This window comes from Venturia canescens, chromosome 8, assembly GCF_019457755.1.
Source record: "Venturia canescens isolate UGA chromosome 8, ASM1945775v1, whole genome shotgun sequence".
NCBI lineage: Eukaryota > Metazoa > Arthropoda > Insecta > Hymenoptera > Ichneumonidae > Venturia > Venturia canescens.
In genome coordinates, this window is record NC_057428.1 from 12824283 (window position 1) to 12844281 (window position 19999).

The following is a 19999-nucleotide window of genomic DNA, read 5'->3' on the forward strand; positions in this document are numbered from 1 at the left end:
TATTCGTTGAAAATCATGAAAAATGGTATTTTATTGAACGAGTGAAAAGAAGCGGCCAATGTTTATCGGAACGGAGAAAAAAACGTTAATTTCATATTCGAACATGATTACAATCCGATCTCTCTTCGTAATATCCATATCAAACATGATTTTCTCCATTTCCTGGCTTTCTGCACCTGGAGTGTCAAAAATAAGTTGGTTAAAGTCACGTGTTCGAAGGAGCACATTCGTACATCAGTGGAACTGATTATAAATATACTGCTTTAATTTTTTCTATTGAGGAAACGTCGAATATAACTCCGAGCGCAAAACTTCTTCGCTGACTAATTAGTGAACTTTGGTTTCGCCAATTTTTCGTTCTCGGTGCTTGCTTTTCCTGTTTTCTTTTGCCTCCTCGCAGTCGCGTTAAGTAAGTTCGACGGGTGTCGAGGATAAAATGTGTGTGTGTGTGTGTTTTTTTCTTCTCTTTTTGACAGCTACTGCAGGGAGTCGTCTCGTGGAAGGTTGATTAACTTAATGCCCGCGTCGCGGAGCATATGAACGGATGCGAATAATCACGCCTATCGGATTTATTGGAAAATATTAATAGACCCGTACAAAAAAGTATATTTGAGAACGGCTCTTGTGGTGTATTTATGGCATGGACGCGATGGCACTCTTTTAAATTTATATCCGCACAGCGAGGTAGCGTTTTTCTGCAGTATTTCGCCCTCCGAAAATCATCGCATTTTATATTCGAAGCACGAACCGGTTGAAGATTTTTTTTCCCCCCGTTATATTTTCGAATATTCGCTTCGTAAAATTTGGCGAAGCCCGTTGCCAGTCCATTTGGAAGCGCTGAAAACAGAATTTTTTCGCGTGTGTCAACCAACGACGTTCGACTGGACAAAAATGTGCATGCACATTTTTACGACATTTATATTTATTTTCGTAGGATATCGTACGTGTGTTACGGCGTTGAGAAACTCCACCGCGCGCGCGCGCGCGCGCGACAAGTAAATTTCATATCTCAATTAGTTTTCGCTGCCACGCGCCGGCACGTGTACGAACTATTGGGAGTTGGCCACCCGCCTCTATGCGCCCAACGTCCCTCCCCGTAATTCCCGTAAACCCGAACAAACCCCCTAAACAATCGTACCCGAAACACATTCACGGGGGCGTAATTCAAACTCAAATATACGAAGTTTGCTACACCCACGCTTCGGATACATGTTTATATGCGGACGTCGCTAAATACCGAACCACTGGTACAGCATCCTTTTTATCCATCTACCATTATATCAGCGGGAGGGAAAGCGGAAGAACATCTTTCGACAGCTGTCCCACCGTGTCGCTTTTCGGCCGCCGCGGTGCTCGGTGCTACATGATAATTAAAAGCGACACGTTCCAATGACAGGAGCGAAATATCTTTTTCGGAATCACGCGAGCCGGAAAGAGAGAGAGGGGGGGAATATGTGGACCAAAAATACGCGATGGATAACTGTCTAATTAAATTCTTCACAGGATATTCAAAGGAAAGTATACAACAACGTTGCACTCGAATATCAACGAGTCCCGTCCACTTACAAATTCCTAAATATATTCAAAAGAAGATAAATTGCGGTTGAGCTCTCTCGTTTTCACGTTTTCTGAACTTCGACATCGGAAATAAAACTCAAATCGTTATCTTCGCTTCGCATCAATTTTGCGATAAAAGGTATTAAAAAAATTGACATCTCATTTCTAGTGTTCCGAGCAATACATCGTAGTGTCAGGAAAACAATTAAAAAATTGTTTTTTTTTCAGATTCTTTCACAGAATTCAAGTTTGTATGGGCGTTTACGAAAAAAATCAAATAAATTCAGTATTCTCGATATTCGAAGGAACATCTCCGTTTTTGCATAAGCTTTTTAATGAGTACTATATAAAAAAAGTTGACACAAAGTTTCTAGCGATGCACGTTAACGTCGAAGAAGACCTGAAAGAATCGATTTTTTATATTCCTTCATGAAAACTGACTTTCTATGAATATTCAAGGTATATTGAATCAAAGTAATTCAAGTGTTCCTCGACCCTCGAAAGATGCTCACGTTTCCTGTGAGCTTCGATTCGTCAGAAACAAAGTACAATCCGTAATCTCCCTTTTTGCATAATAAACTTATTTATAAATGCCACAAAACAAATCGACACTCAATATTTCTACCGACGCACGCTAACGTCAAAAAAGTAACGAAACAAATGGATTTCTGAATACTTTCCTGAGATCCGAGTCACGTAAAATGAGCTGTGATTCCAATATTTTGGAAAATACCCAACAAAATGATGAATGCTCAAACGCTCTGTTGACATCGGTGGAAAAGCAATTGACTTTCGAATCATACGAAGTAAGGTTTCGATTGACAAAACTGTTGGTGTTATCCGCAGCAGAGGGTGAAAGCGAAGGGGATGGGACGATTCGAGATAAGTACGGTGGCACGATTACTCAGGACATATGTTTGTAGGGCTTTGGTAATATATACATGTACTTTTCGGACGCATCTCATAGCGCTTTCTTTTTGCCCGCTGCCCCCTCTGGCCGCACTTACTAACACGGGGTCCAACATATTAACGGCTTAGGCCGCGGTAAGCCTTTTATATTACATTTTTCCCTCTATGGGGTTCGACTAATCCTACGACGAAGCGAACCCGCCGAGGTACAAGTACGTATATACATTTATACTTCACCATACAACTGCATGGGCCATAAGAACTGTTACGTTTCACGAAGGGGCATGCGAGTTTATGCTTAGAAAGGAAAAAAGCGATGTGCCTGGGCGAACGAAAAACGTCTTTCGCAGTCAATGGGACGAGCTTCACCTTAACAAGTCGAAAAAATTCTCGGACCAGGCCACTCAAAATTACTATATTTTCGACCCATTTCTCATGTTGACAAAAAAAACTCACTTGGAGAACAATTCTCTGTTTGTTTGATAGAATCAAGGTTGCAGGATGACCTGTGATTGATTAACCCTCTCGGAGCGTATGTTGCTTCTACGCAACACGCGCTTCCAGGCCCAATAAAACTGCATCGGTCAGTAAGGTCGGGGTTTTAACTGACTATTTCCATCAAGCAAGGTTAGATTGCACCATAGAAACTCCTAAACCAAGAGATACACTGCTTTAACCCATCGAAATATCAATATGAAGTCGGCGTTTCATGTTGAGTTGGCGTTGTGTGAAAAGGTGCTTTAGTTATCGCAAAAGAAAAGTGAGTACACACTTTTTTTTTCGTACTCCAAACGTTATTTCCTTTCAAAGGGAAGCTAATATGATGTATTTAAGGTATTCGGTGCTAGATTCATTCGTAAATTTTCCTGATTTTGCTCCCCAAGGACCTGGTGCTGCCCGTAGCGAACATTCAAAAATTCATATTTCCCAACAAAAAAACTGAACTGTCACAATGGATTCGGAAACTAGAAAGTATTTTGAGATAAAATTATGAAGGGAATCATTTTCCGTCAACGCGAAATAGGTCTCGGTCTGAGAGGGTTAATCAATGCGTCAATGAACCGGTGTTACGTTTCGGCTACTTGTCTGGGCCCTCGTTGATGTTCTAAATGCACCAGAAAAGTTATAAATTACGGTACGATTCGGCCAATCGTTTTTTTTTTATTTGTCAATACATTGGTCAATCGCAGTCGACTTGTAAAGATCATTTTAGACATTGTTGTCTTCTTTTTTTTTGTAGTAAACTAAGATTTTGTTCTGGAGTTGATGCGCACAGGATTATTATACACTGAGAAAAAAACTTTGACCATCGATCGAAATTCCACTCGGTTACGCGACAATAAGAAAAAAATCCGAATTTTTGTTCAATAAAACGTGATTTTATGCGATGACCAAATTTATCTTTCTCTTTTTTGTAGAAATGAATTTTTTCATTTCTATTGTTCTACCACGGTGACTATTATGTTTTACTATGACGAATAGAGTTAGCTCTGATTCGCTCTGCTATTGAGAGGGAATTGACCGATTTTCGATCGAATGAACAAATCACTGTTTTATTGAGGAGACAAAAAATGGGAAATCTTCGGTTGGAAAGTTTACGACGTTGATTCACGTGGGATTCCATTCCGAGGCATCTACGCCGATGCACCGGATGCGCGATGAGGATGAATAGAGTCCGAAAAAGGCAGCGCGCCCGCGCGTCTTTTGAAGCTGGGCTAGAATGACGAGAGAGAGAGAGCGAACAATGAGGGTGGTGAGTGCGAGAGAAAACGTTGGACTCTGCGGGAGTCAGCAATTAAGTAGAATGACCGGAGTCGAAGCCTCGTGCGCTGGATTCGGTGCCAGGATTATAAAATATAGTCCTGAAATGTATCGGCGACTCTGATCGTCGATTAGGACATGACTTTTTCAGTCTATGAACTTCCCGGTTCACCCTGATTCGTGTCTGTGTATGTGTGTGCTTGTTGTATGAACTTTCGCAGGGTGTGCCCGTTCCGGTGTCGAAGTATTGTTTGCGAAGACAAACACGCAACCCCCCGAACTGAGAACTGGAGCAAGAGAGAAAGAGATGAAATCCCATCCCCCTTTTATTTCCCGAAGGTGATGACTTATGCCTCCTCACTCGGAAGCCAAACACCAAAGTCATCAAGTCTTGTAGGGGAGTTTGTAATGCCGAGAAAGTGGGATAATGATCGGCTGCACGTATTTGCGGACTATTAGTTATTTACTGTGCGTTCATGCGCTTCGGTACACAGGAGGGAAAGTCGAAAAGGCAACCCTTGACTTACGTTACGCAGTCGTCCAAAACTTTTTTTTGTGGCATGATCCGAGCCCTGAAATCTCATGAAACAATGCTGGTAGAAATGATGGCCGAATTCTAATTGAATAAAAGTACAGTTTTTGACTCCACGACTCCACGAACGTTTTTTATGCTTTTTTAAAGATTTTTTTGCCAGACTGATTCAATATACGATTGGGAAAAAACATTTTCACGTATTTTTTCTGTGCTGAGTTGATCCTCTGTTGCTGATAGGGCAACTTTGCCACTCACTTTCAAAAAACGTTTTTGTCGGCCACCACGATTGTGGGAATAATGAAAAGTCTATTACTCACAACTCGTTGAACTCTTATCCCCAAACTTGGTATTTTTTTCACGTTTTTTTCAGCATGCCAGAAAAAAGAACCTAGTGAATCGTTGAGCTGCATACTTGTGATCGCGTCAGTGAAGTTTCCACGTTCTGCGAAAAACGCGTTCGAACGTTCAAACACAAGTATGACCAATAAAATTTTGACTCACTCTCAATCAACTACGCGCCTGTTCCATGAAGTTGATGCCTCAATTCCCTCGAAAAAGTCCTGCAGTCGTTCCTGGCTGGCATCAAAACCAATTTTTTATCCAATCACATGCGGAATGTCGAGCTTAAAGCAATTCGTTAAACTTCAATTCAACGACAGATTTATTCTGATCAAATGAATTACGATCGAATCACCGAATCTTGCAATAGAGTCAAGTGCTGTTGAAACAATTCATTTTTTCATTCCGTTTATTCGCGAACAATGCAATAATTGGTCTGTCCGACCTTGGAAGTGGGTCGTGGAACGTTGATCATAAAATAATTTTCTTTACCACTTCATCATAGAGTTTCTTCGCTACATCAATGGCCACTACTTCCGACTTCCAACAGCAAAATACGTAAATCTCGTGAAGTGGATGGACGCGAGTCTTCGATATCCTCGGATCATCGTGCGTTCCTGCAGCCCCGTTAGTTCTTTGAAGCGAGGTAAAACGTGCCTTCTCGGAGTGATATATACGAGAAGAAAATAGGGGACTTGAGGGATGAACGGAGCAGACTAAAAAAGAACGAAGGAGAGAGAGAGGGAGAAGAAAAAAGGAGAAAAAAGTATAGGAACCGTTATGTCCGTAGAGCGGTGATAAATCTCGAGTTTGGACTCAAGTTTCGGCGTAAATCTCGCCACGTTTGAGCGTTAAGTCCGGCTACTCATCCTGCAGGATCACGGGGTGCAGAAGACTCTTCTTGCACCCTCCTCCGACGGAGAATTTAGTCGCCAAAACCTCTCTGGTGGTTCGTTTCCTCGTGTGATTTTCGCTTCCGGTTTTCATGCTCCTGGTGGTGGTGGTGGTGCATGCTCTTGCACGACTGTTCGCGCACTAACGCAGCTTATGTGGACAAAGTAACATCCACCTTCTTATTCAACACGAGCTTTCTCACGAGCAACGTTCGAGTTTCCAAATCCACTTGAATACAGTTTTAAATTTCGTGTATACAGCCTCAGATCCTGGCGGGAATCTCAACAACGTCATCGTGGCGTGCGGAATACTAGAATACCCCGCGACACGGTGTGGCTAGAAAAAATGTCTGAAAGTGTTGCAATGCAATTGAAAATCAGAAAAAAACGTTCGTCGATGTTTGCTTATTCATCACGACCAAAAGTTTGTTGTTCAGACTCAATCACTCGTTATTTTCTAGTTCATCCAGACCCAGATTGGCCTTTGTGGGTTCGAAAATGTAGGCAACTCTTGTATCCATTCGCCCAGTTAAGATCTGCGATGCCATCGGACCAAATGCTCAAGAAATTATTTGTTTTTAACAAAATTGCAATCCGCATTATTCGATCGGGGGGAGAAAAAGTTATCTCGTTATCACGGCACACTTCGTAGGTTTTTATTCACGAGGAATCCCGTGGCTGAGATATCGCATTCTCGCGGTAATAAATTTCGGGGTTTCCATCTCTCGAGAGTTTTCGCTCGAGACTAGAGAATCACTGGATAAACTGCAGAACTCGAACCCTAATCCATTCTCGTTAGAGCCGGACGAGACCATCGGAGAACCGGTGTTTCCTTTTTCGATGGCGCTATGAACGCAACCGAAACGACTTTCTTTGGAGCAAACGATCAACATTTTTGGATCTGAAACCAGGCGAATGAGGAAACGCCATTTTCTTTCGAAACTTTTCCATTACTTGACGAGTGCCAAGTTCTGGGCACAAAAAAATGCGATTTTTCACACGTTCATTCCCATCCGATCATTTGTGAATTCATCATTTCTTCTGTAATTTTCATTGTAAGATGAAAAAAATTCTCCTATTTTATGGAAAAATACTAAATATGGAACCGTCAACCTGTTTTCCGAAACAAACGCGATTGGGCAGCACAACCCCTGACTCAAGGACGTTCTTGTCGTTGTTTTATTCTGGTATTTGTTTTGCTCCAAAATCTCAAATTGACAGTGGTTTGACAGAGCAAAACGGGAGTATTGTTTTCATTAACTTCGTTGAAATTAAGTTCAAGTGATTCTTCTCCAAAAAATTGTGTTCTAATTGATTCCTCCAAATACTTCATTCAATAAATTCTAAATTATATTTCTCGTTTTGTTTCCGCTTTATTCATTTGAGCGACAATAGTTCATTTACAATAAATCTCATATTTTTCTGAGTCTAAATTCCTTATTGAGACTAATTGCTTCTCGATTACTCAATCTAAAGTTGTTTCGTATAAAATATTTAAAATCATGCAACTTGGTGGCAACCTAAGCCTTGCTCGTCCCTTCTGGACGTAACAATTGGTGGCAGCGTCGGGATAGGATTTTGAATACTGATTATAATCATTCCTTTGCGAGCCTCAATACTCGTTCCTCCAAACTTGACAACAGTTTAAGGAAACTCGGATGTAGCTTGATGTAGTAGTACTGAGTTTTATTTCCATGAACTTTGTCGTTTTTTAAAAAATTTACGTCGTTTACATGTATCTTAAGAATAATAATAATAACAGTTCTCTCCCTTCTCTCCTTTTCTCCATTTCTCTTTTTCTGCATAATATTATTTCTAATTCTCTAAAAAACTGACACAGTTGGACATGAATTTCTCTTCTTAACGTCTTTACATCAATTCTTCCCTGATTCCCATCCCATATTTAGCCTCTTTTGTCCACTATTCTGTATATTCTTTCACGCTGTCATTGACTACCTTTCTTTTTGCAAATGATGAGATGTTCCAAAGTTTCATTTCCATGCTTGCACATCCTGCACGTCCACTCCTCTTCCCCTTTCTTTCCATCATCCTTGTCCACGTTCCTTTATCTTTTCCCTTAATATTTTTCGCCTCCCAATACCTCCAAGCTTTTTCTTTATTCTCATAATTATTTCTTCATATGCACTGTTGTACTTCGAGCTTTGTATCTGTTCTTTATCTTTCTCTATGCCTATTTCAATTAGATTTTTTATCGATTTTATCTCTCATTTTTCCACGATTTATATTTATTTTAGCACTCTTATCAAATTATTGCCCCACTTTGACGCTTTCTTGTTTGCTATCCCTCGAATTTTAATTTTTAATACCGTAATAATGTACCCGGATGTAGCTTAACGTAGTTACAGTTAATGTCGTGTTTGTTTCCAGGGCTAGTAGAATTTGAGTACTTCATGAATCTGGTGAAAGTCTTCGTGCAACAATATAATTGTTTTTTAAAGATTCATTCGAGAGCATAACTTCAGCAGCATTGTACGTTTTCCAAGGAAGCAAATTTTTCGTAGTCTTCATCTCCCTCTTCACTGGGTCGAAGCCGACCCCGGCACCTTGTCTCGAGCGTCACCCGAGTCCAGAGAAAATTGAAAAACTTCACGTCGAAATAGTCCCATCGCCGCTGTAAAACTCGCGACGAACTTAACTCGGCTACGGGTTACGCGTCTCTACAAATTTTCTCTGGCCCTCCTCAGCCTCGCCTTTTCTCTTCTTTTTTCTTAGAATCCCACCTCAGGCGGCATACGTTCTAAAAACTAATTAAACTTTGGACCTGCGGACCATCTCGGCCGACAATGGAGTGCGCTACCACGTAACCGCTCCCGTACATTCCGGCCTCGATGTCCTCGCCAAAGAAAACAATTCTCCCAAACTGAGCATGGAAACACCGGTGCCAAGATACTCTGCGTCTTGATACCGCGCACGCACACGCTCACACCTTTCGTACCTACTTTTTTCGACGTTTTATTCATCGGAGTCTGTTTCGTTGCTTTGGCCTCAAGGAAGATGGAAAATGTCTGACGTTTTGCCGTTGCTTTTCAAATCTTTTCCCGATTTCACTCCTCTGTGCGGCTCCAGAGATAAAAGGCCTCGTGTGCTGTAAAGAAACACAAAAATCTTTTGGTAGTCCCATCGATGGGATTTTTTTTCTGAAATTTCTGCTTAATACCGTACGAATATTTGCGAGCTCCACGAGTACAATTCACATAATTCACGTGCGGAGCACACGAAGCAAAAATCCTTTTGATCCGTATTGCGAGCTTCCATAAAAAAAAGCCCCGAATTCTGGGAATTCTCGGTATCTGAAAAACCTCCTGACACAGACCATGCGTAACACAATCGAGTACTGCTGTAACGCACCGGGGAACAAATTTATTTGAGAATTCTGGGTTCACGAGGAAATTGATAGCGAAGCGGGGTTTTGTGTTTTATCGAACACCGGAATCATTACCAGTTTGGTTATACTCGACTGGAATGAACGGAACTTTTCCTCAGAGAGACGAACTGGTGGAAAGTGCGTACGGACGTATACACGGAGCTAGGAGAAATGGGCACGAGTGCGTTGTGTCGACGATGCGAAATATTTGCAATTAGCAAGCAGAACTTGTTATAGTATAGCCAAAACCGAGGAACGCGAAATATGATTGGAATTCAAGTACGCCACAAATGAAGAGGATGCGCGCGAGGGCTTGTAAACCTACGGAATCAAAATAGTAGCGGACTGTTGTAGCAAAGAGATAGAGAGGAGAGAATCACCGGTAGCGGAGTCACTGCCAGAGTAGATTTTCAATGTAGTCCGTTGGTTGTGGATTTACCTGACGATAGCATCGAAAGAGGGCGGAGAAGCTTGGCCAAAGGGGCGAGGGGGACGAGGGAGGGACGAAGCGAGGGGAAAGGGACGCCAGTCGATATTATAGACCTGGAAACGAGGCTCGAGGGTAGTTCTCCGACGTTAAATTGAAACGCTCGATATGGTAACATCTAATGAAAGCATACGCGCGGGATTCTGCGTTAGCAACAGCCGCGCATTCGCTATTATTAACGGACAAACTCCTCTTCCCACTTTCCTATGCACGATTCCTCAAATCCAGCCACTCCAATTGCTCGGGCTAGAATGTAATCATTTATCGAATGCTACTTCACCACTGGGAATGTGTCTGTGTTTCTACAACAAAGGTTAACGTCGGCTAACGTACAAGACTTCGGGTGCTGGCTATTTAATGAAAATCGTATTTGCAATGGTACTGTTCAAATCTATGAATAAAATACCTCGGTTTTCACTTCCGCGGGGAAACCGGACATTGGACCGTTATTTTCCTCGTTTTTCCTTTTGACTACAAAATTTAATTTAATTTTACAGCACTCGTACGAAGCGAGTGGCTTTCGTTTGTTTGACCGAATTCGATCAAGAAATTCTGAGAAGCTGGAAATTTGGGGGTTAAACGTGGTCCTGTTGTACGAGATGGAACAGTTCCCAATTTCCACTCCTTTCTAGGAACGTAAAATAATAAACGTGTAACAAAACCAGAATTTCCCGGTTAGTTGGAATTTTCGCAATACTCGAAGGTTTCCATTTTATGGTGCAATATTAAAATGCTTCTTTCTACGAATCATTCGTCAGATTAATTTTAATGCTGCACTCACAATTCGAGAAATATACTCGAATTGATCGAAAGATACTCGAGTAAAAAAGAACGGAAGAAAAAATTCTGTAAAATATTTGGAAAGTTGAATGATGAAATTCGCGTTCAATGCAATCAATGTTTTCGAGCTTTTGCTCCAAACGATAAATATTTTTTAAAAAATGAGTCATTCGATGTATAACTGGGATCTAGTTGAATTGAATAAAAATATTTATTTGTCCCAAGGCCTAATAGAGGTCTATTTGATTGAAAACAATTTCTTCTTTTAATCATAAAATCTATTTTATATCTGTAATAAATAATAAATTAACTTCTTCAAAATATTTTTTTATTTCGTATTTATGAAAAATATATTTTGATAAAAACTTATTCTATTTTAATCCAATATATTTACATGTTTATCGAACGTAATCTCATCTTCAAAACAAATTGTAAATACGTTTGAAATATGGATGACACATTCGCAAGGTTTTTTCATGGGTGACATTGAAATCTTCAGGACACGAATCTTCAGCCAGATCAAATTATAATACGAATGTAAAAATAGTTGCATTATTATGCGGAATACGGTCTATGAATTTTACCACATTTTGGAAAAGTGGAAGTTACATTTTTCGTACAACCTCAAGTTTCCTCTTGGACTAGTTCCCACAAACGTTATTGACGAATGCCATGCAACCTCGATATGGAAAAACCTCTTGATTTTCTGCCCGAGATACGGCTGGTGCTCTCCGTTCTGAGAGAGAGTAAAAATTGACCGAGCGGAAATAATTTGTTTTCACTTTATCAAGATTGAACAAAAAATATCGAAGGAAGAATAAGCAACAGAAAATATTGAAAGGGGTCTCGTGAAGTATGAGAAAAATTGCCATCGACGAGGGGCCTCTCGCCTCGTCTCGATGCTTCTCCTGGCCTTCTGCTCGCAATATCATCGAATCTTGACGAAACATAAATTCAGGTTACGGTCGAATAAAACGATAAAACATGCGTATTCAATCTGCGAGATACATATTTCCCGATCGGGAGCTGCCTTCGTCGATCGGGGTCTTCGGTTACTGGGGAAGTCGAGTTCCGAAGAGCGAGTTTGATGCTAAATATCCCCACGTTTTTCCAGCTCGGAGAAGCACTTTGAAACCGTTTTGATTTTTATTGTCAACCGAATCAACACCCGCGTATGCTTTCGCATACGAGCGTGCCAACGAACAATACGATTCTTACGCTTCTAGCGCGAACGTGCGAGGGTCCGACGCTCCGTTGGCACAAATCGTCCCAAATTGAAGAAAATTGAACGAAGCTCGCGGCTTAACGAAACCAGGGAGCACTAAATCCACGCCGAGAACGAGACCTATCTCAACAATTTAGTCAACTCTTCCTAGCACGTGAGTCGTTTGTTTTTATCGTCGTATAAGCACACCCACGCACTCCCGCACAAATCAACCTCGTGTCAATACGAATGGTCATATCAAGGTTTTTCGACCGGAATCCCCGGCTTTTTCTCTGCTCTGTGAATTTCAGCCGGATTTCGTCGCGAATATGAGGATTACGCGAATATAAAAATAACAGAAATGTGATTTAATCAGCCGATTCCCGCTGTGCTCCGCTTTCGGCCAGCAGCTCTCGCGTACGCCATGACACCTGCTTTTACGCCGGTCAGAGATTATTATTATACTTTACTGCGGAAGGAGCCACCATCGATATCGAGTTGGTCACGTGAGCTCGATGACTCTCAAGAAACAGGACAAAAGAATGAGAAAAAAGTGGAAGAAAAATCCTCCGCATTCGGGCTCGTGCGGCGCAAAAATCTTGTGACCTCTGCACCGTCATAAAGGAGCGCGAAAAGTCAAGAGGGAATCCGAGAGCTGGGTCTCTCGGTATATCTCGTAATTTTAGAAATACGAAAATAAATATAGACGTATGGAAATACGAGGCTATTGCATACTCGCGCGTACCTCAGAAGGGTTGTTATACGTTTGCTGCTTCGGGAAAGGCGCGGTGGGGTGGCAAATGCACGCGGCAAAAGCGAGCGTAAGGGAGAAATAGCCCGGATTCAGGTATGTAATATGAAACATTCCTACCTGTGTCGTCTCCCTGTAAACCCGTCATACCAACCCTCAAAACTCATCCCCCTCGTCAGCAGCCCCCCCGAGCTCTCGCCAACTGGTGAAGTACGCATATGATGTACGTGGAAAGCTCGTTCGTGAGTATCACCGCTTTTCTCCCTTCAATGCGAAACTCGTGCCTCTGGAATTCACTCGAATCACTGTTCTATATTTCTCTGTATCTGCCTCCATCGACGACCCTCTGACTCCCGTCAAATACTTATTTTCAATGATCAATGCGCCGCTGCTTTTCATCAATCACTTTCCGATGTATTTGCGGCTTTCATAAAAAGAACTATTTTTCTGATCCATTCGTTGGTAGGGAAACGAATTTTTTTGAAGATTTCATAGTAATTTTTCTAAGAGAACGTCGAGCGACGGATTCGTGCCTTCGCCTCTCGTCTCTGAAAACATGCGGCAGCGGAAAACGAAAAATTGCAGATTTTTGAGCGAAACACCGCGAAGACTTATTGCTCGAAACGTTTTTTCTCGTCGACGAGCGATTTAGCTGGAAGTTTGGAGCAAATTTATTCCGTTCAAAGCAAAATTTTGCGGGCTTTTGTGCCCGATAGTCTTCGGTTTGAGTACATGTGGGAATCCCCTTGGGAAGAGAATTATGGAGAGAATGTTGTTGAGTTAGACACACGCAACGAGAAACTGCGTTCGACAAACTGTCAATCTGCCTCCTCCTGCTTCTCAGGATATGGAAGAGCATGCGTGTATATACTTTAAATGTACGCATTGTCTGCTCATCGCCAGCGGCAGCCACTGCACAAAATCCGTTTAAAATCGATCGCGCAGTCTCTCAGCACAGGCTACAACAAGAAATTCGATATTTTGAGGGCTTTCATCGCTTGTTTGTACCGTTGATAAACCCGACTGGCTTAATATTTCAGGACGATTGAAAAACCTGACTATTAACCATGAATAATTTCGTGCAGTCGTTCCCGATTTCTTTTGCCCGAGCTCGGAAACGACAACCACTTTTGAGAATATTCGGGGCCACTTTGAATTGGATCAGGTACAAAATGCTGAATGCACTTGGGCCGGGAAGCTCCAATTCATGGCACTTTGTTGCTCGAACCTCATTGTTTTTGGAGCCAAATCATTCCGATCGATAAATCCACGCGTTTTTAATCGGATCCTAAAAAATCCGCGTGGTCATAAAATGTCGTGTGGAGTTTGAAATTCGATTGGACATTTAGAGTCGCGGTGTAGTCCGAGAAGGAAAATTCACCCGATGCTCGAGCAATATTATAGCTCGAGGATGGTCCGAAAGTTGAGCTTTCCCCGGAAGGAAGCACGCAACAATGATGAAAGTAATTTTAGCTCGATCAACGATTCCGCTCAACCGTATGAAATTCAACTGCTTTTAAGTCGCGCAATATATGAAAAATCCCGGGGACTCAAAGTGGCGTAAAACCAAAGAGAGGAAACGGGAGCGAGCAGGGAGGGGGGAGTGAGGAAAGCGAAGGAAAAATAGAAGTAGGACGAGGGCAGTAAAGAAGAGAGAAAGAAGAAATGAAAAAGGGAGAATCGCAGGTCTGCGAGCAGAGCGGCCCACGATCCGGTACGTCGCTAGAAACGGGGCGATCTCTTTTTCTGTCTCGCATTCGCATAGAAAAAAGGTAGCTGCTATTGAATTAAAAGAACGTTGAGCGCGGCCGGGTGGGACGGTTGCGAGGCTCGGAGCCTCCTCAGCTGGGCGGGAAGGGGGTGGTTTGCTCTGGGGCATGGAGAAACAGGATGAGGCGAGATCCGGGCAACGGAGACCGAGGAAGAAAGTGCGAGGACGCGAAGAAACTAAGAGCAGTCGCGGGAGAGGGAGGCGAACGAAAAAGAAGAAAAATCTGCGGAGGGATGGCAAAGGGTGGAGAGAAAAAAAATAAACGAACGAGCGACGTCGCGGGATGGGAGGAGAGAGCGATCTTTCGTTTTGCTCTCGCTTCGCTCCTTTCTCTTTTTATTCTTTCTGTCCCTGCTTGGCAAGACTGCAATGCGAGAATCGTGGATACTACCTTTACATATATAGTTATATAAACGTCTTTCGCTCTCTCGTATATATAGACCTATGTAAAAACGTAGGTGCACTGTACATAGAGCCACAGCTCTCCCTACGCCGCTCTCGACGTCTATAAAAATAAAATTTCAATAAATCTCCGCGTCTACGTGGATACCATCGGCACGAAAGTGGGGAAGTTTGCCTGCTCATTGGACGACAGCTCTCAACGCGCGGATACGCCTACCGACGTAACACAGTGATAACGCCGAGGGAGAGAAGTAGGGAGAAAGACCGCGAGGCAGTCCGGGAAGCACGCGGCGGGCACTGCCAGACTCAAAACGCTTCGTCGGTGTGGGCTCCACAGACAACTCCGGGCCACGCTCTCCGCTCTTTTTCACAAAAATTTCAAAGTCTCGACCAAAGGAAAAACTCGCGTATCCACGACTACCTTTCCGACATTTCTCTGAACGAGTGCCGAATCCCTCGCCCGGCTACGCACACTCTTTTTCTACTGTGCGAGTGAAGAAAAACCGGTTTCACTGCCGGTACGAAACTACGCTCTTGCACTCTCCGACGAAACTTCCTCCGTATTTCCAACACCTTTAGCGCAGCTCCACTTTTTTTATAACTCAATATTCCTTTTTTCATAAGTTTTTCCCTCTACAGACTTTTTCAACCGACTCGAATCTGCAATAAATGCGATCACTGTTTCACTCTCTCGATGGAGAAACGCTACCGCGCGGTTGGTTGAATTCGTAAAAATTCGTAAATCTCCATATCGTTCGAAATGCAATCTCGAAATTGCTGCTCCTCTTAGGCTCCCTTTTTGATGAAATTAACCCTAGAACGCATGACTGGGGTGTGAGCACACCCCACGCGAACTTCAAACTACGCTCCCGTCCTAACAAGCGACATTATCGACTGATTATCGACCGATTTTTTTATATATAAATTCAATTGAAATTAGTTTTGTCGTACATCATTCTTTTCGTTATAAAAAAAACGAAGAAAATGGTGTAGGATAAAGTCAGTTTAGCATCGTAGGACCGGATTTATAAGCAGAAAAAGAGTGGGGTGCGTTCAAACCCCGGTCATAAGGTTGAGGGTATGAAAAAAGGCACATGAGGTGTAGGGTTAAGCAGAGATTAGTGAGTTTCGAAACGAATATGTGAATCGATCCGAAACGCATCGATTTTGTTGAGCAAAGTTTCCGAGACGAGCTCCTTCATTAACGAATATAAAAGTTTCGAGAACCCAGGAAAAAGTAAAATGAAGGGATTCCTTGGATTCACTGAAGTAAGAATTAGAAGAGTTCGTGGCAAGCGACGATCCAAATTCTCGAGATTCGATTGCCTCGCGGCTTCGTGACGAAATCGTTTTCGAATTGGCCCACGCTGGGTTTTTTATTGGCCGACAGGTTGATTCGTAATTCAGTCGCACCCCAAGATAATAAAGGCAAGTATAAACTGCAGCGAGTTTCCGCAGGAGGATCAAGTTTAAGGGTTTGATCTTTTTCCCGTTAAAAAACACGCTGCTCTCGGGTAACAAAAACGGGCCGTTACGCTCCTGGAGGACGACAGCGAGCGAGGGCGAGTGAGCGAGAGAGAAAGCCGGAGGACAGGAGCGATTTAATATCACGCCCACAAACCGAACGTAGGGAAGGGTGAGCTGCAGAGGGGATTCGTGTCGTTTCCATCTCTCTCTCTTTCTCTCTCCAGTTTTGTACGTAAAGAATAACGAAAATGAAAGAGGCCGGAGGTCGTTGGGGAGGCAGCCGCGTTGCGCCCTTTCGAGACGAAGCAATAGGAGCGCCCGTAAACCGATGGAGACGAGCAGCAGCCCAACCCAAACCCAACCCGAACCATTTCCTTTTCCGCGAGAGCATACACGCGGCCCTCTCGCGCGGGTTCGTTACGAATGCGAGGGAGTGAATAAGCTCGACGGATATCTCTCGACGCTTCATATCCATGCCTCTCTCGCTCTCGCGTGGGCGTTCGTAGGTGATGGGAAAGGAAGATAGAAGCTGCGTACACGTAGAACGGTGGTGCTGGTTGGAAGCCGCGTTTGGGAGTCGATGCGGCCGCGAAAGTGGGGAGTTTCGATATGGCAGCCAGGCAGTTCGCTGTTTGCCTTCGAAAGGTGCGGGCCGTTCGTTCGGTTCGAGGCTGAAACATCGAGAAACGTGCTTTTTGTTCATTCGTAAACAATATACTTCATTTGTATTATTATTATTATTATTATGGAATAAAAACATTTGAAGTAAATGGCAAATCATGTCAAAGTAAAACGGCACCTCGGTAACGATGAATTAGTTAATTTATTGAAAATATAACAAAGTTTTTAATGTTAGAGAAATAACACGATCAACGTCGCTCAAACTCTCAGCCTCTTATAAACTCAAAAAAAATCAAATCTATTTAATATACCTGCTGCTGCTGCTGCTGCTGTTGTTGTTGTTGTTGTTGTTGTTCGTCACGGGACTAAAGTGAGTTAAAATTGAGCGGAGATTGGCGCGGGGCGTGCAGGAGTATTGCTCCTGGGGAGGGATGCTCAACAATATTTCCGCCGGCGGTTCCCTACATGGCATCTCCGGTAAGAGTTTGACCATTTGACTCGATTAACCAATTTTTTGTCACATTGTTAAATGAAGTTATGCGTCAACGACATCGCCCCTTTTCCGTTTTGTTTCAACGTGCCCGGTAATTCGGATGAGAAATAAAAAAAAGGTCGAGTACCTTAATGGATGAAGCGATCGGTCTTGAAGAAGTTTTTTTATCATTTTGGTATTTCGAAAGTTTTAATGATTTGTTTAAAAAACTGGAATTTGACAGAGTTTCATACGTTTTCTTCCATAAACTACAATCCATTTTAAAAATAATAATAATGCGCCAAGTACTTTTCGAAGGTTTGCGGAATAACGATCAGGTACAATGAGAAAAAAAATTGTTAATTCTTCATTAAAATGCAATGTTTTCGGAGATAATGAATCTGCAGTTTTTATTGCTTTCATAAAATTAAAACTATTTTTTATCGTTTTATGTTTAACCTTGTGATGATCATATATTTCATTGGCACCCCGTCACATCGTCGTTGTCCCAACGACTTTTTTTCTCAGTGTATTACCTTGATAAGGATTCTTATGACAGCAGCTTTTTTCGGAGTGTGAACATTTTTTCAAATTTCCCGAGTGCCGGCGTATTGTGTTCTGCAAATCGATTTTGCAACTGCGACGAATGAATAATCTTGACGAACACGTGACGCTCCGAGTACATTGAGTGTGTTGATTAATTAATTAGTAATTAGCGCCGCACACGTGGATTCGAGCCAGGGATCTTTGATTATCGGACAGCAAATGGAAGACTATTTATCGAATAGCACAAAACTATTCGATAATTTCGCAGCTGATTGCACGATTATATCTGCGTACGAGTTAATTCTTATCGGATTTTCGTCGCACGAGCGCGTTTCGTCGATCCCAAGTGCACGAACTCGGCCATCGTTTCGTTGCGAGAAAAAGTATTAAACAAAATTTCGAGTCCGTTGGAGCTCGTGCGACCAAAAAACTTGTTCGTTGATGTTCGTAAAGGAAAAACTTTTGCATCGAGTAGCTCGAAGAAAATGCATTGTAAATCGCACTTTTTCGCATTTATTCGAGAGTTTCTCTTCGCCCCGGTCCAGCGGTGTGTGGCGATACCGGGATCAAAGAGAACCTGCCGAATTTTCGTGGTCCGCCGCACGCTCGTAAACCCTTCTAAACCAACTTTTCTCCTCTCTCTCTCTCTCTCTCTCTCTCGCTTTCTCGGCTCCGTTTCATTTCCTTTTCTCACCCACGCCAATAAAAGCTAAAAAGAAAGAGACGCGGAGATGCCGAATGGCCGGTGAAAATAAAAGCATCCACCCGGAGAGCTGTCATAAAAAAATTCATTCATGCCGCGCCACGTATATCATCTTCTCTACTCCATTGACCAAAGTCCTCTTGGCTCGAATATTTGTACACCAACCTTTCGATCTCGAGTGCTCCATTGTGTCGCAACCAACCGCAGAATCCATTGCATCTAAAATATCTCCGAGATAACCATTCATAAAATATATTAAAACAAACATTCCGAGAGAGCGAGAGCTGTTAAGGGTTAGTCCTGAAATCTTCGTTGTTGCATGGCCCTCGGATCGAGGGTTCGTCGAATTTTCGAAGCAAATAATTACGTTGAAGAATATACACCCAACTTACTGAAAATTCGTCTGCGAAAGGACCGAAAAATCGAAAGAAACGTAACAAAATGGCTGCAGATTTTATCGAGTCGGGCGAATCGATAGTGAATTTATTCACCAACTTTGCACATCCTGAGTATTCAAATAACGATACTTTGAATCAAACAGTGGTACGGGGGACCGAGATTTCGTACTTTCACGAACATCCAAGTAGCATTTCGAGCGCGATGGTACGGAAAAACATATGCGTCGTATATGCGGAGACGGGAAAGCTGGAGCGCTGCAGTGAGCAACGTCGCTAAGTAAACTAATTTTTTGCGCAACGCTACGTCATCCGACGTTGCGTCGAAAGTGCACTATATACGCGCGCCGGATATTATTTATGTAGAGAGAAAACACGCGGTGAATATTTTTCCGATGATTTTTCGAAGCTTTCCATGCCCAGTGGTTATTTTTTCGTGCTAGAATCGCTGTTCTGGGTCGTGGTGAAAAGAGAATAATCGAGCAGGGAGTGGAACGTGGAGGCCGTGACCGTCGGTGATCCGCGCGCTTCGAGGCCCGTCGCTTCTTCTCGCTGCTCAGCATCCTCGGATAGCGAGAAATCATTTTACTTCTTCAAATAGTTTTTAGTGAGCTTCTCTTTTTGAAGAATAGTCGAAACGGTTTGGGACTCAAGGCAGAAAGCTTCTTGTGCGCAAGTCTTCAACGTCGTTTTTCTAACTTCGCTACGAGCGCTTCCCAGGACCGAGGTATCGAAGCTACGAGATAAAGGCCGGGGACTTTTTTGTAGGGATTTTCACCCTCTGCAAAATTGTTCTCACAGCTTTCTGCTCTATCTCCAACCGTTTTGACTGCAGGCCCGCCGGAAGCGAGCAACGACACGAAAAAACAGTATCGACGCCTCTCCGACTTCGGATTCCGTCCCCGAATCAAAGCTTCCATAATCGAACGCTCGGCCTGAGACTCCCCGTGTGCATACCAAGACATCGAAGGTCCGCGGTCCGCGCCTCGAATGTGGGACTCCTTGGACGTGGCCCGTCTCA

At 42.9% G+C, this 19999-nt stretch overlaps 1 protein-coding gene across 1 annotated transcript in view; it reads left to right on the forward strand.

Annotated features, from left to right (window-relative positions):
* The first annotated feature begins 16934 nt into the window (after positions 1-16934).
* The window catches only part of LOC122414769 (homeobox protein orthopedia-like), a 43925-nt gene continuing 40860 nt past the window's right edge, over positions 16935-19999 (forward strand). Inside the window, exon 1 of the mRNA XM_043426346.1 lies at positions 16935-17339. Within this exon, the coding sequence (XP_043282281.1) occupies positions 17294-17339 (46 nt within the window). The 5' untranslated portion in view covers positions 16935-17293. The remainder of the gene's footprint in view (positions 17340-19999) is intronic.